Genomic DNA, 27,746 nt, shown 5'->3' on the forward strand with positions numbered 1-27,746 from the left:
TACCACTCTTTAAACTCATTGACCGTTCTCGCACCCACCACTCCATCAGGCAATGCATTCCATGGTTCAACCACCCCTCCACACAAAGAAACCACTCCTTACCCTCTTGCTCACAGTTTCCTTTCATAACTTCCAGGGATGGCCTCTTGTCATCACTCCTTCCCGCTGTTCAACCAAGCGAAAGAACTCCCCAGTGCCAACCCTGTAACCACCTCTCAACAGTTAAAAAAGCCACCACAGAGCCCTGATCTCAACCCTATTGAACATCTGTGGGATGAACTGGAGCATAGGGAGATCAAGGGATGTCTTCCAAACAACAGTCATGACTATTGACTTCTTTCCAAGCAGTGTATTTTACACCATATTGCTTCAAAACCAGTCATTATTTCCTCCTTGCATGAAAACAACTCCTATTTTGGCACATTTTTGACAAATTAGACCTTCCCAAGTCAACACTTAGTGATACCATGCTGAGGTGGAAGCACATCATACTTATCCTTCCTTAGCTATTCCTATTAGGATGTCATCTTCATCTGTCTCACTTACCCAAACAATTTTTGGGTGGATGAACTCAATGAATGCAACAATTTCATTCTCCCTATTTCTGATACTTCTGCATTTCTATACAAACATAACAGTTCATTTCTGGGTCTATAACAAGTTTCACTGATACCATTTTTTACTCGTAGATGTGACTCCTTCATGCTTACCCTCAGCCATTCTTCTCTCATTACCAATCTCATAACCTTTTCCAGATCCAAATGCTGCGTCCATATCCAGGCTATACCATTTCTTTCTTGTCTACTCATACATTCACTTCCTCTTCAGCACTGACCCTTCTCATGCTGTTTCCTCCTCTGCACCCTATCTTCCCCATCTTTGTCTTGGATTCCTGTTCTCTTATTCTCCTCACTCATTCCACTCACTTCTCCATTCATAAGTACTCCTTCAATCTGTCTTCTTCTTCTTCTGCTCTTTTGTATTGCTTCTTACTTGCTCAAATTCAGTTTCTGCAGTCATTATTCCTCTTTCAGCAACAGCCTATCCAAATGATACACACCAAAATGATTCATATGCAGTCTATCACTTATAAAATTCCATTTATCTGTCGTACTCATCCTACACATTCACATTCATTATGTCATCCAAACCACCTAAACAAAAATGCTTTGATGTTCACCTTAGTAATATAAGAAGTTGTCACCTGCAATAGGAACATATAAGTAATTTTGTATTTCATTTATTTAACAGCATTCAGTGTACACTCACAGAGACAGCTTCAGCTATTGAATCTTATTTTCCATTGCTGGCCATCACATTATTGTATGCATGCCTGAACCAACTTTATATTGCTTGATTAATGGTAGCATATTTAGAAGAACAGCAACTTCTGCACTTCTGTTGGTAAAGACTTTGGCTCATTTCTCATCACAATACAAAGGATCTTTGTGTGGGCTGTTTCGCGAAAGTGAATTCACTAGTCTAATATGGAGGTAGCATGATTTTTTTCTCCCTGAAAGTTGAGGTTTTTCATCTTACAACACAGGCAAACCAGCCAGGGAACATATATTTAACTGACAAAAACAAATTTGTGAGATAATACAGCATTTTTCCATTTTGATACTAGTTAAAATGAATAATGAAATATTGCTTTATTTATAAACTCACGTGTAAATATATTTTCTTATAGTAAGTTAGAATTGTATCATAGATATAAGCCTTAAAACTGAAAACACTTTATTGGTTATTTTAGCCTATTAATAAAAGCTATGTTTAATCACTTATCATTAGAATAGATATATGTAGGTGCCTATCTTACTGAAGTTGGTCAAGTAAAAGTTGATGTAGGAGCAAATTACTTTGTGGAAAAGGTAATAATTTTCTTTATAATATTTTATTATTATAAATTTTTGTTATTTCCTATGCACAACTATAACAACAACAACAACATTATTATTATTATTATTATTATTATTATTATTATTATTATTATTATTATTATTATTATGCAGAAAGATAAATTAAACTAAGGTTCACAGAGAAAGAACTTCCTTATTGTATACCAGCTCTAGATACATGGATATATGAAGATTACTAACTGATCATAAAGTGTAAATATTTGAGTTAGCATGCACACTGAATGCAAAATCACAAAATGGAAATTGTTCATCTGATTTTTTTTCATAATCTTGAAATGTCTTGAAATAAAAACTTCAGTTTATTTTAAAAAATTATTATATGCTTGAAAAACATCAGCACGAATGACAAAACATACTATGATCTCGGGATGCACATGGAATCTAAGAACCGGCAGTTATTATTATTATTATTATTATTATTTTCCTGACCCTCATGGAGTCACAAGACTCATTGTGGGAAGTGAACACAAAGTCTATCATACCACTTCTTAAAATCATCCACAGTCTGCACGTTGATCATCATCTCAGACAGTGCATTCTATGCTCCTACCACTCTCCATGAAAAAAACTTACTTCTCACCCTTTTATTCACCACCTCCTTTTGTAACTTCCAGGAATGGCCTTTTGTCCTTGTTCCTTTCCCTCGTTCTACCATATGAAAAATCTCCTCAGTGCTAATATAAGAATAACCCTTCAACAACTTAAATGTTTTGATCATATCCTCTCTCCTCTTGCCATCTACCCACCAACCTCTGTAGTCAGTATGACCTCAGTCTATCCTCATAATCAACATTGTGCAGGCCTGATGTAATTTTTGTTATCTGTCTCTGCACCTCTCCAAGTTTACTTCATTCCCTTCAAATTCCATTGACCAGATCTGAGCACAGAAATCCAGATGTGGTCTGATCAAAGCTTTATACAATGGGATCAGCACACTTTTATCACTCATGGTCAAGGTTTTCTTCAACATTGCAACAATTCTCTGAATGTCACTACTTTTGCAATATTATTATTATTATTAACATCTGACCTCCATGGAGTCAGAGACATTGTGGGAGGTATACACTATTGCACCCAATTCTCATCCAACTGTGCCTTAAACTGATTCAGTGTGTCTACATTCACAACACTCAGGCAATGCATTCCAATCACCATCAACTACTCTCCATGCAAAGAACCTTCTCCTCATTCCTCTACTCCCATCTTCCTTATACAATTTCCAGCAGTGGCTTCTTGCTCTACCCGCTTCTCCCATTCTATGAAAAATCTCTTCCATGTCCACTTGATAACAATCCCTGAATAGCTCATATGTCTCAGTTAGATTCCCCTCCCCCTTTCCTCCTATTCACAAGCTTTTGCAATTTACATTCTCTCAATCTGTCCTTGTACTCCACATTCCAAAGACCACTGACCACCTTTGTGAATATTCCCTGGACACTTTCTAACATATCTTCATCACCATGAAAACCTGGCGACCAAATCTGTGCACAATAATCCATGAGGCTGATCAAGGCCTTATACAATGGCATTATAACCTCTTTATTTTTGCATTTCAGGGTTCTCCACATCATTGCCATTATCCAATGTGATGTCTTCAAAACTTGTGCAATGTGGTCCCTGAATTTTAGGTCCTTGTCCACCATCATTCCCAGATCTCTCATCTCCTTTACCTCCTTTAAAGCTTCCCACCAAGTGTATACTTTGCATCCCATCGTTGCTTACCAGATTTCAAAACTTTACACTTTGCAACATTGAACTGACAGTTCCACTTATCTGGCAATCAATCTGTTGAAGTCTTCCTGTAAGGCCATAACATCTGCTTGCATTGCTCTCCCCAGTTTTGCATCATCTGCCTTTTTCTTCCAGATTGCACACTTCATCTCTTCAGCCATCCATTTTGCACCTACCTTATTTAATCTCCTCACCTTTGGAATACACTCCGTCATTGCCTCTGCCAGATATTTTCTGAGTAGAGACCTATCAGCATTGATTTCCTTCTCATGCAGTTCTTCATTTCATGATATTGCTGAACCCTCCTGAGTTTGCCATAATGGGAATGGATAATAGAATCGATTAGATGGGTTGGAGATTGACCTCTGATTGATGGAGCAGTATCTCAACAAAAAGAAAGCAACCAGTAGTTTTATTCTTGAACCCCTGCTACTTAAACTTATTTGTTATGATATTTCATATGAATTGACTGGGATCTTCAAATATTTGTTGATAATGCAAAGTTGGTAAGAATTATAATGGGTATCACTAATGTTAATTCCCTTCAGGAAAATTCGAACAGCCTTTCACTTGGATAAATGAGTGGGGTTTTAATACTGATAAGTGCAAGGTGTTGCACTTTGGAGTGCAGAGATATAAGGCTATGTACCATATTGTTAGAAATATTCTTCAGATGTGGATGAGATTGGAAATATCCAGGGGTGATGGTTGACAGTGGACTGAAGTTTAGAGGGCTGCAAGTGTTGCAAATACTGCACATTACATTGTTGCTATGATAGGAGAATGCATTTCAGTGATGACAGCAGTATCAGGACTCTGGAATGTTGGTTAAAGGAATGTAAATTGCAGAGTTTAGTGGAGAGGCAGAAAAGAGGTGACATGATAAAGATGTTTAAGTCAGAAGATTTTATTGTATTACTTAGAGAGGGGATTTAAAAGAGCAGAAAGTGAGAGGGGAAGAATAAGAGGCATCCCTCACCCATAAGGGTGCAGTCAAGTGGGGTGTGAGGAGTGGATTTTTTACAAGAAGAATAGAACATATTGCCAGAATGATTTGTGAATGCTATGAGTGTGAAGGATTTTAAGATTCATTAGAATAAACATGCTGTTGGGTAAATGATCCTCTCATACTGGTTTGCTGACTCCATGCAGGTTCATGTGATAACATCAACATAGTGATAACAATAACAATAATATACATTATGTAAAGGCAACTAGCATGTACCATTATAAGCTACTCAATATCTAAAAGTAATTAACCTGCCTAGCTTAACCACTTGTGATAAAAAAAAGAAAAAAAAAGATTAATTAAATAAAAAAATAAAAATAAAAATAATAATAATTAAGTACATCAACCAATCAGATAATTCCCATTTTTGACATCCAATAATGCTCATAGTTAGTCCTGACATTATATTATTTCACTAATATCAATTTTTGACCAAGATAAGCCAACCAATGTTAAAAATTCCTCACTCTTATTATTGATCCTTCTACCATTAGTATACATGAACTGCAATATTCCCTGGATCCACAGGTATCCCTTGCATCATATAATGACCCCTTCATATTCGAGACCTGAGAAAATTCATTTAGCATTCCTTGATCATTACCATTCTTTTACACATTTGCATCTTCCCTAGTAACTCTATGATTTTCATGTTGAATCTCTCACTAACTACACTTTCTCAGACTATCAAACTCCAACATTGAAATGCAATCCGAAAAAAATGGACTGCATTTGAATGGTGGGATTTGGTCACAAATATTTTCATCCATCAAATTCACTGCATACATCTTCAAACTGTGCACCATTCCTCCTACACAACCTGTGTTTCATCATCTGCAATCATGATTCTTCTTCTCAATTTTCTCTTGGCATACCATGGCAAAAAAAATTCATATAACTTCTCATCCATACTTATTGCCTTTCAAGTCATTTGGACCTATCAAAATTATTAAGTCATCACATTCCCTCTTTGTATTCAAACACCATCACTAAAATTGTTAACCTTAACACCTACCTGGAAACATGATTTCATCACAATATATCATGAAGCACACCTCTTATTGGAGATCAGTATATAATACTTTTTCCTTATTCCTCTCTTCTCATTTTTTCTTTCATGCTTTTCTTCTCTTATTCTCTTTCTCAGGTGGAGCATAAGGAGAGTAATAATGGCTAAAGGAATATTGGCAATGCACTGGTTTTTCTGTATACAAATGTTAGGAGAATTAGGAATAAATGGAATGAGTTTGTGGCATTGATTGACTTAGTCTCTCCACAGGTTTTTGGTATCAATGAAACTTGGTTAACTGAGGAGGATGTTCTAACAGGGATAGAAATCAAAGGGTATAGCATATTTCAGCAGGATAGGGAAAGTAAATAACGTTAAGTAGAGACAAATATAGTATGAGAGAAGATATGAAAGCTCTGTTGGAAGAAGTGAGAAAGAAATGTGAGAAAGTAAAAATTGTAGGATTGCTACCCTGACAGTACCGAGCTAAGAAAGAGGGCAATCATAGCAAATGATTTCACGCACAGGTTGTGTAGAAGAAATGGATGCGAGTTTTTAGATGTGTGGAGTGAGTTTGATGGCAGAAAGTATCTGTATAAGAGGGATGGCCTGCACTTGAATTCATTTGGCATTAGGAGCCTGGAAAAATTACTTCTTGGTATGAGACCCAATGCAAAGAGTCAGGGAAATAGATCATCAAGGGAAGAATAGGTGTGAAAGTTCAGCCATTGTATGCAAATGTGATAAAGATATGAATAGTTATGCACATGGTGAAGGGATGGAAAATTTTTTTAGAACAAGACCAAATATATTGCATATCTAGTTATAAGAACAGGCTGTGTGGTAATTTATTATATTTATACACAAATGCCAGGAGCATCAGAAACAAAGGGGTTGAGTTTATTGAATATGAAAGTTGCTTTATTGAATATGATGTGGCCTAAGATTGTTGGCATTAGCGAAACCTGGCTATCAGAATCAGGTAACTGGGATTGAGTGTAATGGGCACACTATTTTTAGAAATGACAGAAGAGATAGGAGAGGAGAAGTACTACTAATGATATCAGATGACTTAAGTGCAGTTAGGGTAGAAACACAAGAAAACAATGATGGTAACAATGTTCCATGTAGCAGTAAGTTTCAGTCTATCTAGTGTGAAGTGGAGGCTAACAGAATGAAATATATGGTGGAGTGTTGCTACAGATCTAGCGGCTCAGGTGCAGGGGACAAAGAAATGCATCACCAATTTAGCCTTTTGGGTACCAAACAATCATTATGGTTGACTTTACTTTTCCAAACATTGATTGGGAAGAAGAGAAATCTCATGATAAGAAAGAAGAGGAATTTATTGAATTGTTGAGAGACAACTTTCTCAAGCAGCATGTGAAAGAAGGAACTCAAGGTCAAAGAGTGGATTTGCTCATAGTGTCAGAAGAGGTCTGTCTCTGTTAATAATATGGCTATTTTATCACCAGTTGGTGACAGTGATCATGTTGTACTTTCTTGGGAAGTATCTAATTGTATTGATGCTCTCATTAGAACATGTTACATGCTGAACTACGAAGCTGGAAATTATGTTCAACTTAGGAGAATACTATCTTTGGTCCCAGGGTATCAGTTACTGAATGGGAAAACTGTCAGCAGTGCATGGGAATCCTTGAAAAAGTGCTTTAATGATGTGGTATCTGAATGTATTCCTAGTGTTTGAAGAATAAATAGGTTTGGAGTGAAATGGATGTCCAACCTTATAAAGCAAGAGATCCACAAGAAGAAGATGATGTGGAAAGAATATTGTGAGAATAAGAGTGAGAGGAGTTATGAAATATATAAAGCTCAGGCCAAAAAGCTAAATCAGAGTATGAAAAGAAATTAGCCATGCAAGCTAAAGGCAATCCAAAAGAATTTTATTATCATGCTGCAAGCAAAAGAAAGAATGAATGTGAAAGCGTCTTCGTAGCGCAATTGGAAGAACAAATGGTACATTGCGCCTTTGATTGGAATAGGCCTAAGTTTGATTCTTGTCGCGATGGGAGGAATCTTTATCTGGACGATTTCAATCGAAGGTGAGTTAGCCGATCTCAGACGGAGGTAGCAGGGTTTTTTCTCCCGGAAACTCAGGTTTTTCATCTTGCATACAGCCAAATTGGCCCTTCAGAACACACGCAATTTACAGACAAAAAATATTAGTTGTGGTAGTGATGGAGGTGGGCAGTAGATGGCGTTGATGGAGATGATTCGTAGTAGAGGTTCAGTGTAGTGGTTGAGACAGTTGTAGGTGTCCTCCCGCGATGAGTCTTCGGACTCCTTGGAGGTGTCACGAATAATAATAATATTAATAATAATAATAACTTTATTGAATGTAGATGATACTTGAGTGGTGGAAGCTAATGAGATTGTTCAATTAATGAGTGCTCACTTTGCTAAGATATAGAATATATCAACCAGGTGTATGTAACATGGTGCACAGTGCTACTGCTACATTGCAGTAGCACTGTGCACCATGTTATATGAAGAGTTAGAGGTTCATGAAAATGAGCTGTTGCATAACCTGGATACATTATGATAATGTTGGATTTTTCTAAGGCATTTGATAGGATACCACACAAAAGGCTGTAGCATAAACTGGAGAATATGGGATTGGAATATAAACTTTTCACTTGGATCAGGGGATGGTTGGCAGACAGATGTCAAAAAGTAGTAACCAGTGGATGTAAATCTGCCAGATTTAAGGTGACTTATGGTGTGCCTCATGGTCCTTGGGCCATTATTGTTCAATCTATAAATTAATTACATCAGGCAGGGTCTAACATCAGATGTGCAAGTGTTTGCCGATGATGCGAAGATAGGCAGGACCATCAGGGATGCTAGTGATATTCAGCACGTACAAAATGATTTGAATAGGCTGGAAAATTGGACAAACAACAATGGCTGCCAGTTTAATGTTAGTAAGTGTAAAGGTATGCACTTTGGCATGAATAGATTTCAAGCAGCATATTATATTAGCGGGATTATGCTACAAGAAACCGAGGTGGCAAGTGATCTTAGCATATTGGTGGATAGGAATTTGAAGTTCAAAGGTCACATATCAAAAGTTGCAAATACAACTCAGATGCTGAAGCGAACCTTGACGTGTAAGAATAATGAAGTCATTTTGCCTCTTTATAAGGCTTTGATAAGAACACACCTAGATTATTGTGCTCAGATTTGGACTCCCAGATTCCAAGGGGGATAGAGAAGCTGTGGAAAGGGTGCAAAGAAGAGTTACAAAGATTATATCTGGATTATGGGATTTACTTCTAGGTTTGAGGATAGATTGTGAGTATGTGGATTACAGACTCTGGTTAACTGGAGAAGGAGGGATGATATGATATAGGTCTATAACTTTTGAATGGATGTTATACGATATTATCTGATGAAAATTTCTTTATATGGAAGGTGGGGAGAGAACACAGGGGCATCCATGGAAGTTAAGTTTGTTCACAGTCAAGAAAGGAGTAAGAGCTAGATTTTTCTCTCACAGAGCAGTGAGCGAATGGAATAGTTTGCCTTTAGAGGTAGTCAGTGCATCTAGTGTAAATGAATTTAAGGGAAGGTATGACAGCTGGTTTGGGTAATTTATAGCCTCCCTCAGTGAGTCCTTGACTCCCTGGAAGTCTTAGATAATAATAATAAAATGTGTTGGTAGAGTGTTACTCATGATAAGAGATGAATTGTGCGTTCTCAGGGTGGAGAATCTCAGTAGAAATAACACTAATGGCTAAGAGAGAATATGGTGTGTGTGTGTATGTGTGAGATGGATATTTATAGGACAAGATATTTAGTGGAATGTTGCTACAGTCTAGGGAATAGAGACAGTAATCAGCAGAAAATGTTTAGGCAAATTAGTTTGAAAAGTTCAAAGCAAGCAATCATTATGAGGGACTTCAACTATAGTGATATAAACTGGGCATAGAAGACAGCGTGCAGTAATAAGGGAACTGAATTTTTGGATTTCTTGAGGGACAACTGTCTTAAGCAGTACATGGTGAAGGCAAGACTGAGTGACTGAGATGTCATACTTTCCTCCTGTTGATGAGAGTGATCATGTAGTCTTCACTTGGAGGATGAATAAGCATGGGGAGGGTATCAAAACAAAAGGAAGTTATGTGGAATTATAAGGCAGGTGACTATCATAGACTTAGAAATCAGCTTGCAGCAGTGCAATAGATGAAAGTATTTAATGAGAGAGGAGGTCATTAGTGCATGGGACATACTTAAAAAAAAAAATTGTTAACAGCAATGACAGATTGTATACTTTAAGTGAACAGAAGAAAAAGCAATTTGGATTAAAATGGATGATAAAAGGAAAACTACAGAAAAAAAAGAGATTATGGAAGGCATATAAATGTTGCCTGTGGTGGTTGTGAGTGCTTCGTCTGTGAATGAGTTAAAGGAGAAGTATGATAAGTATTGTGTGAATAATGATTAGTGTGTCAATGTAGCATCTTCTGACTCCATGGACACACTGTTATAATAATAATGAGAGAGAGAGAGAGAAAGATGGAGAACAGTTGTATGAGGAATATAAGTATCAGGCTAGGAAAGTAACTAGTATTGTAAGGAGAAAAAAAATTAGAAATTGAGAGAAGACTAGCACTGCAATCCAAGGAGAATCCCAAGGATTTTTTATGCTATGTGGCAAGTAGGAGGGGAAATGATAGCTGGATGGAGATAGGAATCAGATGACAAAAGCAGATGACACAATTGAGTTATTTAATGATCACCTTATTAGTGTTCCATCTTGGTACTACAGGTTTTATTCCTAGAAGGATAATAAGTGTTAGAAGGATAATGAAAGGGATGTATTCAGAATACTGAATACACTAAATGTCAATAAGGCATGGTGATTAGATGGAATTTCACTATGCAATTTAAGGGAATGTGCTATAGAACTCTGTTAAACAGCTTTCATCAAACAGCCAAGTTAACTATACTGTTAACTTAGCTGTTTATTGACGGTCTTACAATGGGGTAGGTTTCTAGAGAGTGGAAGGAGGTATGATAGTACCATTGCATAAGGGTGGTTGTAGAATGGAAGTATCAAACTATAGGCCTGTTTGTATTTCTTCTGTGATTGCTAAGGTTTTGGAGAAATTGGTTAGAACTCATATACAGAATTGGACAGATGAGGGTAATATTATTTATACAGGCCAGCATGGATTTGTTAAAGGGCACTCTCGTTTTAGTAATCTGGTTACCTTTTACAACAGAGTAAAAGAGCATTGGATGAAGGTAAGGCATACACTGTCATCCCCCCCCCCCTGAAGTATTTGACAGGGTGCTGCATTAAAGTTGATTTTTAAGTTGAATCATATGGGTTTGGATATCAGGTTAGTGGATTTGATTGGTGATTGGTTTTCTGATAATTATCAGAGAGTTGTATATGGGAGAGCAGTATCCAGGAGTAGGAAAGTAAAGTTCCACATGGTTCAGTTCTGGGACCATTGCTGTTCAATCTTTATGTCAATGATATTGTCACAGGACTACAAGGAGATGTTCAGTTGTTTGAAAATGATGTGAAACTTGGGAGAGTTATTAATAATAGTGCTGATGTTTTGACTTTTCCTTCAAGAGGATTTGAATAAGTAAGAAGGATGAGCAAAGGCATGGGGATGTTAGTTTAACATAACTAAATGTAAGGTTTTCAAATTTGAGATCCACAGAAGGGATGCTTCATACTCACTTGGTGGAGGTTACACTGGGGAACTTTGGGTGATTGGGCAGAAATTTAAAGTTCTGGGGACATATGAAGCAGTTATTGAAAATGAAAAATGAAATGAAGTGTAGAGTGATATTAGACATTTAGTAGAAACTAATGAAAGTGTGCAAAAGAATAGAATAAAAGAAAAAAGGGTAGAAAAGGTAATGAGTGAATCCAGGATAGTGGTGTATGGAGATTCCACAGTTAGAGGATTAGTTAATGAGAGGGTCCATAAGGTCTGCTATCCAGAAGGGAGAATGAGCAAAATAATTTAGCCATTGAACACGAGTTGGAAAAGAGCGAGAGAATTAGCATGTCTGCACAGTTCATTGTGGGAAAATTCATCTTTGCATTAATATGAAACCTATAAGGAGGAAAATAATATCCCTTGTTAGGAGTAAATGGGGTTGTAGCTTCTAGATTTAAGTTAGCTATAAGATAATTTGTAAGCTAGGTTTAAACAGAGATAATGATCATGTGCTTGGCAAATAATAACAGAAAGGTGTAAATTCGACTGGCTGAATCCATGGCCAGCACTGACCTGACATTAGTGATAGTACATAAATCTGGCAATAATCTGGTATTGATACTCCAGTGGCAAGTATGGCTAATAGTCATATTGTGGTAAATGCATGAACTGAACGTCTTTAGGTTCATGTACCATGAGACATTAAGAACAGAACATCTCTAAGTTCATGTACCATGAGACATTAAGAACAGAATGTCTCTAAGTTCTTAATGTGAGATGTTCAGCCAGTACCAAGAGAGTTCACCCTGCTGATGATTAGTTGTTGCACTAGTAATCCTGCTCAGTATGAGAGGAACCGCAGGTTCGGACGCTTGGTACATGTGCTTGATTGAGTGACCAGTGGTGCGAAGCTGCCATCCATAGGATTATGACTGAACTCCTCCAAGTCGGAAGCCTGTCTAGCCGCTGCAATGATATCATTCATGCCTTGCGCATTGAAAGGCAGTGCTAGCTGGAGTTGCTTTCATACTGTTATGGTGCAATCACTCTGGTGATAAGGCCACTAGAATGGAAGCATCCAAGTTGAGACTATGCAGCTGCTGCTTCCTACGCACCATTCAGGTGTGACGTACAAGCATACAGGCACCAAATTATTCGCAGATGACCTAGGTACTGGTCTGGATGTCATGCTTAGAAGAGCAGCACCATACTGCGATATATTTGAAATATTAATTTTTACAAAACTGGGATATGGTGGTTAGGGAGAAAGGGCATCATATTTAAGAATATTTAGGGATAATAGTTATTTCCAACTGATATTTATAATTAACTATTTATATGTTCCTATTATTCCTATTATAATAGTCTGAATAGTTATTAGGGAGGATAAAATATTTAAGAATAATTAGGGAGAAAGGGCACAATATTTAATAATATTTAATCTTCTAGCCATTCTATTTTTCTGTTCTGCACATTTAGACATCTATCCAGGTGTGATATATTTTTTTATCTGAACTAATTCAGAATGTTGTGGCTTTGCAAGAGGACCTAAATAGACTGTCTGAATGGATTAGTGTGTGTGGGGATGTCAGTTTAGTGTTGCAAAGTGTACAGTTTTAAAATTTTGGAAGCAAAGATGGGATGCAGAGTATAGGATTGGTGGGAATATTTTGGAGGAGGAGATGAAGGATTTGAGGATTGTGGTGGATAGGGACTTGAAATTTTGTGAGCATTTTGCTAAAATTGTGAGGATGACACAGCAGATTATGGGAATGATGCAGGGAACACTGATGTGTAGAAGTAAAGATGTTTTGATTCCATTGTACAAGACTGCATATGGATTACTGTGCATGGATTTGGTTGTCAGGTTTTCAAAAGGATGATGAGATGTTGGAGAGGGTCCAGAGATGATTGACTATGTGGTTTCTGGTCTCTGGAATGCGAAATATGAGGATAGATTGAGAGAATGCAAATTACAGAACCCAGTGGATAGAAGGAAGAGGAGAGACATGATTGAGACATATAAATTGGTAAGAGGTAATTACCAGATTAACGTGGATGAGATTTTTCATAGTATATCTGGAGACGGGAAGAATGAGAGGCCATCCCTGGAAGCTGTAAAAGGTGGGTGTGAGGAAGGGAATGAGGAATAGATTTTTTGTATGGAGAGTCATGGGTGATTGAAATGCATTGCCTGAGAGAGTGGTGAGCACAGAGACAGTGAATGCATTTAAGTCGAGGTATGATGAGCTGTGCATGTGAGAGTGGGACCTCCCACAATGAGCCTCTCATGGAGGTCTGCAAAGTCCAAGAATATCACTGTACATGAATCATCCTTATCCAACACTTTCATCACCTTATCATAAAATGCAAGTAGATTGCTAAAACAAGACTGCCCTTTATAAACCCAGGATAACTATTGTAAATAATCCAGTTACTCACTCGATTGGCATGGTTGGCTCAGTGGTTAGCATATCCATCCAAGTGACTGCAGGTTCAAATCCTGCTACGGGGATGGATGTTTGTGATTGTCTTACTAACTCTGTGTGGAAAGAGCATCTGCAACCCCACCACTATTCCAGCAGAAGACTTCACGCTCAAAACTTGGTGAGGTACGGGGGTGACCGTACAGTGTCTACGGATGTCAAATGTGAAATTTTTATTACTCAGTCGACTGAATCCTGTATTCTATTCCTAACTATACTCCAATATTCCACAACTACAGATATGCAGACTGGTCTATAACAGAAAACTTCTGTCCTAGAATCATGCTTGTGGAGTGGTACTATTTTGTCTTTTTTTTTTTTTTTTTTTTCACTTCTTAGGAACCTTATACACTAAAAGACTTTTCATTAAATAACCAGGTTAAGGGCAGCATAGCTAAGTGTTTTGCACATTCCTTAAAAATGCATGGTGATATGTCATCCATTCCCACACCCTTATTAACATCTAACCCCAATCAACACCTGATGCACTTCAGATTCTTTCATCTCTAATTCCTTTATCACTGCTATATGATATATACTGTTGTAACAAGGGCTATTACAAGATTAGAAGGATTTGTTAAGGAATGGACATTCTGCCTTATGATAATTGCTAACATCCAAATTAAAGAAGCTACTTGAGAAGAAGAAGATATACACTGATAGCGTGCTCATTAAATGACTCCACTATATCTGCTCACCATACCACAAGTGTCACTCTTCCATAATTATTCTTCCTCTTGTTTGCCACATAGCAAAAAATTCCCTTCAGTTATCTTTGGCCTGATTGGCCGGTCTCATCTCATTCTACAACTTTTCTTTCTTAACCATGTTTGTCATAGCCTTGACAAGCCTGTACCATATTCCTTATGCAACTGATCACTAGCAACTGGCTTGTACCTCCACCACAACACCTTATTTTCCAACAATCTTACCTGATTTTACTGTTCATCTTTGCTTAACTCTTGGTATACAGTTGTGTATTGTTCATGTCAGATCAGTACCATTGACAGGATGTAGCATAGAGGCAGCCTGCCTCAGGGTGCCGCTTAATAAGGGCGCTCGTTCAGCCATATTGCAGTAGTTGCCATATTACAGCAACAAGATATTTTACAAATATATGCTGTTTAGTTTACCAAATAAAAAAGGCCCCATTTCCTATTGACAGTTAAATATGTGCTTATTATATTTTATTATTAAAAACAAAATTATAGTCATACATACTAAAACTAAACATTTTAGAACCCACTTATTAGATACTTAAGGATACAACCCTTAAAGTATCGTACAATGTGAATTTTATAAACTTCTATAGTCTATCCAATTATTTAGTTAAATATTATTATATTATGTTTTTCATTAATGTTTCTCTTGTATTAAAAACAAAATAACAATTGGAGATTTTCTTATATGTATGGTAAATATGTATGGTAACACTAGCATGGTAAGGAAGACGAAACTGGAATATGAGAAGAGATTGGCCCTAAGATCCAAAGAAAACCCTAGGGAATTTTTTAGCTATGTGGCCAGTAGGAGGAGAAATGACAGTGGAAGGTTGACATTGTGGGATAAAAACAGGAATAGAGTGACTGATGCAGAGGACATAGTGAAATTGTTCAATGAACACTTCATTGGAGTATTTTATCCTGGAGGAGTAATGGATAGGGTAGGTTCAAGGTTTAGAAGTGCAGGAGCAGAGTGTGTTCCAGATGCTGAGTACTCTGGATGTCAGTTAAAGCTGTGGGACTGGATGGTATTTTACCATGAGTTTAGAGAGAATGTGCTAAAGAACTGACAGCTCCTTTGACCTGGCTTTTCAGTGAAAGTCTGGCTATGGGAAGGTGCCCAGGGAATGGAAGGAAAGTAAGATAGTGCCATTGCATAAGGGTGGTAGCAGACTGGAAGCATCTAATTATAGACCAGTTTGTGTGTCATCTACTTGTTAAGATCTTGGAGAAATAGTGAGGAACCGTATACAGCATTGGGCAGATGAGGGTAATGTTATCCGTAACAGTCAACATGGATTTGTGAAGGGGCACTCTTGTTTTAGTAACATGCTAGCCTTTTATAATAAAGTTACAAGAGCAGTAGATGAGGGAAAGGCATATACTGCCATGTTCTTGGATTTAGCGAAGGCATTTGACAGGGTGCCACATGATAAGCTGATATTTAAGTTGAAGCACATGGGTCTGGATGTCAGATATTGCTATCTGATAGGTATCCGAGAGTTGTGTATGGTGGCGCAGTTTCAAGGAGGCAAAGGTTTTACAAGCGGGGTCCCACAGGGCTCAGTACTGAGACCTATATTGTTTAACCTTTATATCAGTGATATTGTCAGTGGATTGCAAGTGGATATTCAGTTGTTTGCAGATGATGCGAAGCTGGGAAGGATCATTAGTAATAGTGCAGATGTTGTAGCCCTGCAAGAGGATTTGAATAAGCTAGACAGATGGGCAAATGAATGGTGTATCAGTTTAATGCAGCAAAATGTAAGGTCTTGAGGTTTGGGAAACATTGATGGGATGCTGCATACTCTATGGGAGGAGTTATACTGGAGGAAGTAGGGGAGACAAGAGATCTGGGGTTGATGATTGATAGAAACCTGAAGTTTAGGGGACATATTGCAAAGGTGGTAAAGGTAACACAGAGGATTGCTGCAATTATGAGAAGGACACTGACCTGCAGAGATAAGAGGGTTATCATTCCGTTGTATAAGTCTCTGATCAGACCACACTTGGACTATTGTTCTCAGATTTGGTCCCCAGGATTTGAAGGGGTTAAATTAACTGTGGAAAGGATACAAAGACGGATGACAAAGATGGTTTCAGGACTGTACAAGGATAGTTATGAGGATCGGCTGAGGGAATGTGGACTGCAGAGTTTGGTGGATAGAAGAAGGAGAGGTGATATGATTGAGACTTTTAAACTGTTGAGAGGTGGTTACAGGGTTGACACTGTGGAGTTCTTTTGCTTGGTTGAACAGCATGAAGGAGTGATGACAAGGGGCCATCCCTGGAAGTTACGAAAGGAAACTGTGAGCAAGAGGGTGAGGGATGGTTTCTTTGCATGGAGGGTGGTTGAACAATGGAATGCATTGCCTCGTAGAATGGTGAGAGCGAGAATGGTCAATGAGTTTAAGGAATGGTATGATAGACTTCGTGTTTCCTAAGAGGGATCTCCCACGATGAGTCTTTTGACTCCATGGAGGCCTGAATAATAATAATAATAATTATTATTATATTTTTGTCGTATAATCCATCACGGGCAATATTTAATTGTTTGCATCAGGGTGCGGTCCATCTGGTGATGGCCCTGTGTCAGATGCGTACATTAATTGTAATAATCACTTCCTACATGATCTGTCATCCTCTCCTCTGCACAGTTCATCAACCTAAGCCACAGAACTTCTCATAGTAAACGAGTATTTAGGCTTAGGTGCTGTTTTTTTTTGTTTTTTTTTTTAAATTAATTTATTTTTTTATGTTGGGCCCATACACAGGAGGTTGATTGGTCAACCTATAGTACGTTAGTACCGTGTATGGGTGGTGATTTGGGAAAGGAGGAATTTGTTATTGAAGGAGGAATTTGGAATTTGAATGAGTTTAAATTGTATTCGTTGGGAAACACAGCAGGTGGGAGATTGTTTCACAGTGCAGCAGTTGCAGGGATGAAGGAAGAGGAAAATAAATTTGTTCTATTTGTTTCTAGGTGTACTGTGAAGGTATGTTGTGCAGCAGCTGCACGTGTTCCAATGAGCTTAGTACTGAGCAGGAAAATTATTGATGTTATTTCAGATGAGCATTTCCCATTGAAATATTTGTAGACTATACTTACTGCAGAGACCAAACATCTGTGTGAAAGTGGGGAGAGAGTTGGTAAGGGATGGATCATTGATAAGTCTAATTGCCCTCCTCTGTATTGAGTCGAGCATTTTGAGAGATCTTTTAGGGGCCCCACCCCATATGTGGGAGCATTATTCAATAGTTGGGCAGATTTGTGACTTGTATAATGTTAGTAGCTGTTCGGGGGTGAAGTAACGTCTTGAGCGGAAGAGAAATCCTCTAGTGTTTTGGAGGCTGAAGATGCAATGTTTGAGATGTGTTTGTGCCAGGAGAGGTTTGATGTGTGGGTGATTCCGAGGAGTGCGATCTCAGGCTGTCTGGAAATTTGGATATTGTAGAAAAGGATACTGGGAAAAAGTTATTTTTTATGGGAAATAGCAGAACTGGGTTTTGCTGGCGTTGAAATTTATGAGGTTATCCGAACCCCATTGTAGGATGGCTTGGAGATCGGAGTTGAGGGTAGTGGCAGTTGATGTTCTGTAGGATGAGGTGTGTTGTGTAGGGTAAGGCTTATTGAATGCAAGTGAGGAGTGTAGTATGCTGTCATCTGCAAAACTGCATATTGGGTTGGAGGTCAATTGCAGTAGGTCATTGATGTACAGCATAAACAGGGTTGGTGAGAGGACAGAACCTTGTGGAATCCCAGCATTAATTGAGTCGTGTGAGGATAGGGAGCCATCCAGTATCACACACACACAGTGTGTGTCCAGACAGAAAACTGGCAGTCCACCTACAGAAGTCCTTGGTCAGACCAAATGATGGTAGTTTGCCTAGTAGGCCTTTGTGCCAGACCGGGTCAAAGGCTTTCGAGATATCTAGTGCAACCACTTGAGATTCACCAAACCTTTCCATAGCATTTGTCCAGAGATGGGTGACGTATGTGAGTAGATCTCCTGTTGATCGGCAGTGGTAGAATCCATACTGGCGGTCATTTATTTGGTGAGTGTCTTCAAGATAGTGTAGGAGGTGGGAATTGATGATTTTTTCCATTACCTTTGACAGGACTGAGGTAAGCGAGATAGGGCGGTAATTGGATGACAGTGACTTGTCACCCTTCTTGGGAATGGGCTGAATATAGACCAATTTCCAATTTGTGGGATAGATTCCAGTGGAATAGGAGAGTATATATAGGTGACATAGGATAGGGGTCAGTTCTGGAGCACAATTTTTCAGAACAATTGGGGGAATGCCATCGGGGCCAGGAGACTTTTTTGTGTGAAGGGAAGCTAGCTTCAAATGAGGTTGGAAAGCAGTGCAGAGATTATATTTCTTCGAAGTTCTGACTTTTTTTTTTCTGAAGTGTCCTAGATATAGGGAAGAGTGGTGGCATTACTGTAGTCTTTATGTTGAGAGGGATGTGAGAAGTTGGAAGGGACAGATAATTTGTAGATTTGTAGTTTATATTCATGCTGCACTTTAATGAAATAACTTACAGCACAAAGAGAAATAATTAAACAAAAGGTTTAATTGATTTCAGTATTTCATCTCAGTCATAGAGACATCAGGCATACAATGTTAAAATTGTGATAACACACACAAACACAGACAAGAAACAATAAGTGGAAGAAATGAAATAGAATAAATAAACACTAAAGTCCTGTGCAGGAGGCCTAAGAATTAAAGTTTCACAAATTTTGGGAAGTTTAATACAACCATATTTATTAAGATTAGGCTATTTTTTTTAAGTCTGCAGAAACCTTGGTTACCTTGACTATAGTTGTGGTGGCAGATGTATTTTTTGTGTTCTTCTGGGCAGATGTTAGCAGATCTCCCAGTCTGACCATAATATGATAATTTGTAAGAACAAAGAATAAACACCTGGAATAGAGAGGAGAGGAAGCAGATCCTTAGGAGGAGAAGGGAAGCCAGCTTTAAATGAGTTTGGAAAGCAGTGCAGAGATTATATTTCTTCGAAGTTCTGGCTGTTTTTTTTTTCTGAAGTGTCCTAGATATAGGGAAGAGTGGTGGCATTACTGTAGTCTTTATGTTGAGAGGGATGTGAGAAGTTGGAAGGGACAGATAATTTGTAGATTTTTTGATTGGAACAGAGGTTGGTGGCTCTGTTGACAAGGGCTTTGATGCAGACTTTCTCTCTAACTGAGAAAGAAAGGGTACCATTGGGGAGGCATGTGATTAGCATATTAAAACAAAAAAAAAACAAGATGATTTTGTTTTGTTTTTTTCAATAGTGAACTGGATTCTGGCATATTGACTGTTGAGGTGGGAGAGGAAAGACTCTAATGTGTCTGAGTCATGTTGCCAAATAGAGAACGCATTTTCGTATATCTTAACCAAATAGAAGGTTTGAGACTGGTAGCATCAAAAGCATTTTTTTAAAATGCTCCATATAGAAATTGGCCAGAGGAGAGCCCATGAAAGAACCTTCAATCTGTTTATGTAAGGTACCTTTCCAGAAGTAACCAGTATGGATAACAAAATTAAAAAGATCAGTAATGTTGGGAGGGGGGGGAAGCATTTTTCAGTAAATTTAGTGTCAGAAAGGGGGATATTTGTGAATAAGGAAGCAGTGCTTCCTTATTCACAATCAAATTTCACCATGTCATTATCATTATTGTTTAAACTAAATTCTAGATTAAAGATTTGAAATGAGCGGAATTTTTTATATAAGAAGAAGTGTGGTCAGTAAGTGGAATTAAAGATTTGGTTAACTGTTTGACTAATTTAAATGAGGGAGAGTCAGTAGCATCTACTATGGTTTATGAATTTTTGACAATCTGTATATCATGGGAGGGGGATAAAAGGTTTAATCATTTTTTTAACAACTTCAGGAGGCCAAGATATGACCTTTTTTAGAAGTCTTTTTAACATTTTTTTCTGAGACAGTAGGATCATAATCCAGCGGTTTATAAGTGGCATGGTCTCTGAGTAGAACATTCATTTTTCTATTATAATCTCAGGAATTCAGGACAATGGTAGCATCATCTTTGTTTGCTCTAGTAATAATTTTGCTGTTATCTTTGTGAAGTTTATGTAAAGCATGGAGCTGGCTGTTGGAGAGATTTCTTTTGGTGGCTGATGTTTGTGATAAAATGTTAGCTATGTCGAGCCTGATGTTGTTGACAACATTAGGGGATAAGTTATGCATGGCATGCTCTATATGCCACATGATTTTTAAACCAGGAACTTGAAAAGTGATCAAGGCTAAGCACACTAACAGCTGTTTTGTTGAGTTGACAATAGAATGATGACAACTTGTAGTGGCTGCCTTTGTGTTAGAGAAGAAGAACTGCAAAGATTATTAAATTTTTTAATATGTTTATCTTTTATCTTCTGAAATTCTTTACATGCAGATTTCTCTGAAATATCAGACAGAATACTCCATAGTTAGGGGTTGAGAATGTAGAAGAGTTCAACTTGAAGTGAGCTAATAGCTGTACTAATAGTAAATAATTGAGTACAAGCAGAAGTGATTTGTTTCACAAAGCAAAGCAAAGCTGTCACATCTGTAGATGTAGAGAGCTGTAGGAGAGTGAAATATACTTTAAACTCAATGCAGGTAGGTATAATTCCATTGTCGCTGCACCTGTTAAGGCAGGCCAGCCAATTAAGTTCCCAGGATAAATGAAGCTTCCACTCACCGTACTGTTTAGCTGTGCATGCTCTATCGTCTCCATGCAGAATTAGTAAACAGCACCCATAGAGGGTGTTCTTCATAGGACTTTAGTCTTTATTTATTCTATCTCATTTCTTTCATTTATTGTTTCTTGTGTGTTTTTGTGTATGTTATTACAATTTTAACACTGTATTCCTGATGATATCTCTGTGACTGAGATGAAATATTGAAATCAACTAAACTTGTTGTTTAATTATTTCTCTTTAATTAATCTTTAATTAATTATCTGTCAACAAATTCACTACCCTTTTTCCGATACACTATCTCCTCCTTCTAATCTCTATTCCCATAATTAAAATCTCCCAGGATCATCTTTAATTCCAACCGATTTAAATATTTCATAATCAGTGCTCTCTACATTTCCTAGCTTATAAAAACCTATTATTTAATAGGTTTAACATATACTGCCATTTTCCATTTCCATTATTAGTGGACACAATTTCTCTGCTATCGTTAACCCATTTCTTCCTCATAATCAGCACATGTTCATATTAGGAATATAAGGAAGTGTAATTAATACTTTGATGAATAAAACTGCATTCTCATGTTCACAGGCTTTAGTTAACCTCATCCTTCTTGTTATTCTAAGATCTTACATTACGCATAAATGGGTTAACAGCACTTCACCTCCCCTTCCCATCTTTTCAGCTTCTGACAGTACATCATCCTCAGACAATCCTGTTTTGCTTACACCAGTTATCTTAAAGCATACTGACTCAATTAGTACAACAAACTGAACTCCTTTATATCTGATACACCTTATATTATTATACAAACATAACAATTCCACTCTCTTTCAGACAATCTCACCACCCATCACTCCATGCCCTGATCTTGACTGTGATTTCCATTCATATCCTTCTGTCCTCACCTTTATGCATTGCATTACTCACTGTATACTGCCATAATCACTTTTTCAACCTTGTATTCATCTTCCTTCTTCCTTCCACAACCTGCTTCACAGGCTCTCTGATCCTGAGTTACATTATCTTAATCTCAACTACAGTTATTTTCTCCAAATATCTAACTTCAAATCTATTCAAACAGTTCATCAACCATAAACCATATCAACTTCTCTTCAAATTCATCAATCGATTCACTGACTGAAACTTTTGCCTCACGCACCTTGGTCATCTTGGTGTGTGATGTCATCATCACTGATCATTATTTCAAGAAGGGAGATATGAAGGATTGCAAGAACTATAGAACTATTAGTTTAATCTCTCATGCAAGCAAAATTTTATTAAAGATCATTCTAAATAAGATTCAGGTCAAAGTTGAGGCAGAGATGCCTGAGGAACAAGCAGGTTTTAGGAAAGGTAAGGATACCAGAGATCAGATCCTTTGCCTTAGACAGATCATGGAAAAGTATAAAGAATTTAGACTTCTTATGGTAATGTGTTTCATAGATTACTCTATGAAACACATTAACTTTGAACTATGTTCAGCATCTGAAACTATGGGAAGTAATAAAAATAATGGGTTTTCCTCAACACATTATCAGGTTGATACTAACAAAAAGCCATGATAAGAACAGGTGTCGAATTAACTGATTGGCTTCAGGTTGGAAAGAAAGTTAGGCAAGGATGACTAATTTCTCCTCACCTGTTTGGTATCAATGCTGAGAACATCATGCCTGTAGCACTGGATGAGTTTGAATTTGATAGATGGTAGCTTGATCAGTAATCTGAGGTATGCTGGTGATACAGTACTCCTTTTTAACGACAAGGAAGAACCGGGACAAATCCTTGACAAAGTTAATGAGATAAATAAGAACAGAGGACTTCAGCTCAATCCTAATAAGACAAAGATTATAGTTCTCAAAGGAAATACAGGCAGGGGAGCTCCTGAGAAACACGTGTACTACTTTTAATGGAGAAAGAATTGAGGAAGTCTGCAAGTTTGAGTACCTGGCATCCATTATTAATGTGAAGAATTGCTGTTCAGAATATGTCAGTAGAGTACCACCTCTTCTTACCACCTCATTCTCAATAATAAACACTCTATGCCCAAAATTTGAGAAATTGTTATCAATAACTATGTTATTTGATTTTTTAAAATTTTTATTGTTTATTATTTTTATGGTTATTAGTATTTTTACTCTACTTGAATGCACACAGGATGCAAAAGTTCTGAAAAGTTCTCGGCCTAACAATGAAAAAACAAATTTATAATTTCAAAATTATATTTATTTTTCAACATAATCTCCCTTAAGACTTATACATTTATTCCAGCGATGCTCCAGCGCCATTATCCTGTCCCTGTAGTGGTTTTCAGTAAGATCTGCAAAATACCCCTCTACAGCTACAATCACCTCTTGATTCAAAGAAAAATGCTGACCAGAGAGGAAGAGTTTTAGTTTTGGGAAGAGATAGAAATCAAAGGCAGCCAAATCTGGAGAACAGGGTGGATGTTCCAACAATTCATAGTGCAGATCCCTTAATTTTCCCATTGTCAAAACACCTTTGTGGGCAGGTGCATTGTCCTGATGAAAGATGATTTTTTTCTTCTGCAAACCGGGTCTTTTCTCACGAATGTTTTTGTCTAGTCTGGTTAAAAGATTCGGAATAATATTCCCCGGTTATTGTTTTACCCTTTTAAAGATAATTAATAAGCAAAATGCCTTTAGCATCCCAAAACACCAATGCCATGACCTTTCCTGCTCATGGAACCGACATTGTCTTCTTTGGCGCTGAACAACCGGCTTCTGTCCACTATTTTGACTGCTGTTTGGATTCTGGTGTGCAATGGTGAATCCAAATGTCATCCATAGTAATAAATCGACACACAAAATCAGTTTTATTCTTGTTAAAACGTTCCAAGCACTGTTCAGAGATTTTCATGCGAGTGCATTTTCGATCTGCTATGAGCAAGTGTGGCATCCATCTTGTGCAAAGTTTTTTCATTTACAATTCTTCATGCAGAATATATCCTACATTCTTTTGAAATACCTATAGTCTCAGCAATTTCACGCACTTGATTTGCCGGTCATCCAATACCATATTATTATTATTATTATTAATATTATTACTATTATTATTACCCCAAGACACCTCATCTAGGAGGTCCTTTTATCTCACACACACACACACACACACAGCTCATGATACCATGTCTTAAACACACTCAAACTCCTTGCAGACACCACACTCTCAGCAAGGCATTCCAATCATTTACAACTCTGCACAAAAAAAACTGCTTCTCACTCCTCTACTCACACCCTCTTTATACAGTTTCCAGGGATGACCTCTGGTTCTCCTTGCATGAATTATTTTCTGTAGAACTTCTCCAGCATTGATCCTATAACAATCCCTTACTAACTTGTAGGTCTCTGTCATATCTCCCCCTCTTCCTCCTGTCTACCAGACTCTGCAAATTACATCTTCTCAATCTTTCCTCATACTCAACATTCCAGAGGTTAAAAATTACCTTAGTCAGTCACCTTTGGACCCTTTCCAACATCTCTTCGTCCTTCTGAAAACCAAGGGACCAAATCTGGGCACAGATTTTCATATCTTGAACTTGATCAATGATTTCTGGTGTTGTTACACTTTTTGGATGTTCTTCACGTGGATCATCTTCAAGACTGGTATGGTCACGTTTAAACTCGGTAGCCCATTTCTTAATTGTCAAAAACAAAGGAGAAGAGTACCTATAATCTTTTATGAACTTCGAATGAATTTCTTTTGGCATTAAACCTTCTTTTACAAAGAATTTTATAACCACACGATACTCAATTTTATATATTTCCAGGGATTCAGACAACACTTTTGTTTCAGACAGCTATATAAGACAAACTACTTGATAGAATGACTTGCAATTTCACATGGGTACTTATGACAGATGTACCAACTTAGAAAGAAAAAAAAATCTTGCCGATAGTGTTGCCATCTGTGGTCGAGGCCAGGAACTTTTCTGACCAGCCCCATATATAATATTTTAATAGTAACATATTTACCTGTATTCTGATGACTGCACATGAAAAGATAGTTTTCTCTTGCAATTGCATTGGTGTTTTTGAATTTCCCATTATTCACTTTATAATACTGATGATGGTTTTAAAGTACTTTAACTGAAATATCTGTGTAATTAGTTATAATTTATTAAATATTTTTTTGCTATGCATACATGCTTTTTATGAATGCTACACAATTATCTCTTGATTGCAGAATGGAATAATAATAGCGTGACAGATGTTTAATATACTCAGTAGCTAAACACCAAGGATTATTGGTTGTGCAGTTGCCTGAATGGATGTAATGCTCATAGACAATTAAACTGGGTGACATTGCCTATGAGCATTACATCTCACTGGATAGCGTACTTTTTCTTTCTTTCTTTTTTCTTTTTTTTATTTTTTATTCTTCTTGTTATTTTTTTTTAATGTGGATCTCATTCCTGTAGTTCCTGCAGTATTATGGGTGTTCTGACAGTTAGATAATCTGAAAGCCCTGCTCTAGAGACCAAATATAGTGCTTCCTCAGGCCTCTGATAAGTAAAATGGCAGACAGGTACGCAGAGTAGTGAAAGTTGCCTGAAGACTAGCAAACATCTGTGGTACAGTTTGATTTGAATCCACAGCCTGTTGATTGGAGAGTAGATATACTATCCATTTCTCCAACAAGGCCAGCAAACTTACATTACATTTTCATAACCATACCAACTACAGGAAATGGTGTGTGTGTGTGTGTGTGCGCGCGCGCGCGCGCGCGTGCGTGCTGGATGCCATAGTAACTCAAAGTTCACAGTTTTTCGAATGGACTTTTCACTGCTTCTTGATTTTGCACCCATTAAGTTTTCTGTTTGGACCACCAAACGAATACCTGAATAGTAACTGATTTGCAACTAGTATCTGTGCAGCATACTGTGGTTTTATGATTTAAAGACATAATACTGGTTTCTTGTGTGTTTGTAGAGACATCTTAGTACCATGGTGGAACAAATTATTATTATTATTATTATTATTATTATTATTATCATTGTTATCATCATCATCAGATCTTCTCAGAGTTAAAAATGGTCATCATGGCAGATCTTCGTTGTCTCTTAAACATGAGACAATAAAGATCACTGCTTCCACACTCATCTACATTGTGCAAGAAATGTTCTACTGACAGATCTTTCTTCATGCTAAAAACTTACTCCTAACTTCATTCTTCACATCCTTCTTAATACAGTGTTCAAGGATGGCCTCTTATTCTGCCCATGTCTTCCTCTACTCTATGAAAAAATCTGTTCTGCATTAATCTGGTACAAACTCTACATCAATTTATGTGTCCCAATAATATTATCCTTTCACCTCCTATCTATAGAGTTCTGAGGATGTATTCACTCAAGCCAGTCTTCATACCAGTCATTCCAGAGTAATAACACTACCTTTGATACACCTGCCAACATTTTGGGTTTACAGATGAAATGTTCAAGATGAACAACACCTCATCTGGGAAGTTCTGGACTAACTTCTGCACACTCATGATTTTTATTCTAATGATTTCAACCTCTCTCTCTCTCTCTCTCTCTCTTTTACCATATGTACTGCTCTTCTTGAACCTTTAAATATTGCTTAATACAACTTCAGTTGCCCATGTCAAGAAAATCCGAACCATACAACCTATTTTCTAGCATCTCTTTCAGCATAGATTTCTTCTGTGCTAGGATAGATGTCTGAGTGCAGTAATGGGACAAATGCATAAACTTCTTTGGTAGCTGGGTGGTAAAGTGATGTGCACTAAAGTTTACTTATTTGTTGCACACACATTTCTGTTAAAATAAAGCAGAGATTCACAAAATAATGCTTGCTACCTTATTATTATTTGTATTTTTGAAACATCTGTACCTAGGAATCTTTAAAACTGACATTAAGAAATATTGATTTTCAAAATAATGTTTTTCAGTCTTGTTAAGACCATTATACTTTTATATTGCAGTCAACAGCAAATACAAAGTCACATTTAAATCATAAAATTGATTTTCTGATAACTCAGATGAAAGAAATTCAGAAATCCATTCAAGAGAAAGTGATCGTACAAGAAAGTAAGTAGTCACTACAGTGTCTTTTTTTAGTGTTATTATTATTATTATTATTAACTGGCAGACCATTATTTCACAGCATTACAGTTACATACTGAAACAGAACCCATAAAACTCACTGAGACTACAAAACAGTATTAAAGCATTCTAAATGAAACAATAGTAAGTGATGAAATCAGAAAAACAGACTGGATGCAGATAGCATCTTTAGACTCTGCTGAAGCTGTATATAATAATCTTAAACTTGCATTTAACAAAATATATAATAAAGCATCAACAAAAATAAAAATACGCCCCCAAACGAAACAAAATCCATGGATAACAGACAACATATTAACAGACATACAAAGAAAAGATGCCCTATGGAAACAACTTAAGAAG

At 37.3% G+C, this 27,746-nt stretch overlaps 1 protein-coding gene across 1 annotated transcript in view; it reads left to right on the plus strand.

Annotated features, from left to right (window-relative positions):
* LOC150095620 (prefoldin subunit 5-like) overlaps nt 1-27,746 on the plus strand; it is a 134,488-nt gene that overhangs the window by 67,379 nt on the left and 39,363 nt on the right. The window contains exons 3-4 of the mRNA XM_090409918.1: nt 1,797-1,871; nt 27,263-27,368. Of these exons, the coding sequence (XP_090266044.1) occupies nt 1,797-1,871; nt 27,263-27,368 (181 nt within the window). The remainder of the gene's footprint in view (nt 1-1,796; nt 1,872-27,262; nt 27,369-27,746) is intronic.

Source organism: Typopeltis vanoorti, chromosome 20, assembly GCF_054136105.1.
Source record: "Typopeltis vanoorti isolate ZY-2024b chromosome 20, IOZ_Tvanoo_1.0, whole genome shotgun sequence".
Classification (NCBI taxonomy): domain Eukaryota; kingdom Metazoa; phylum Arthropoda; class Arachnida; order Uropygi; family Thelyphonidae; genus Typopeltis; species Typopeltis vanoorti.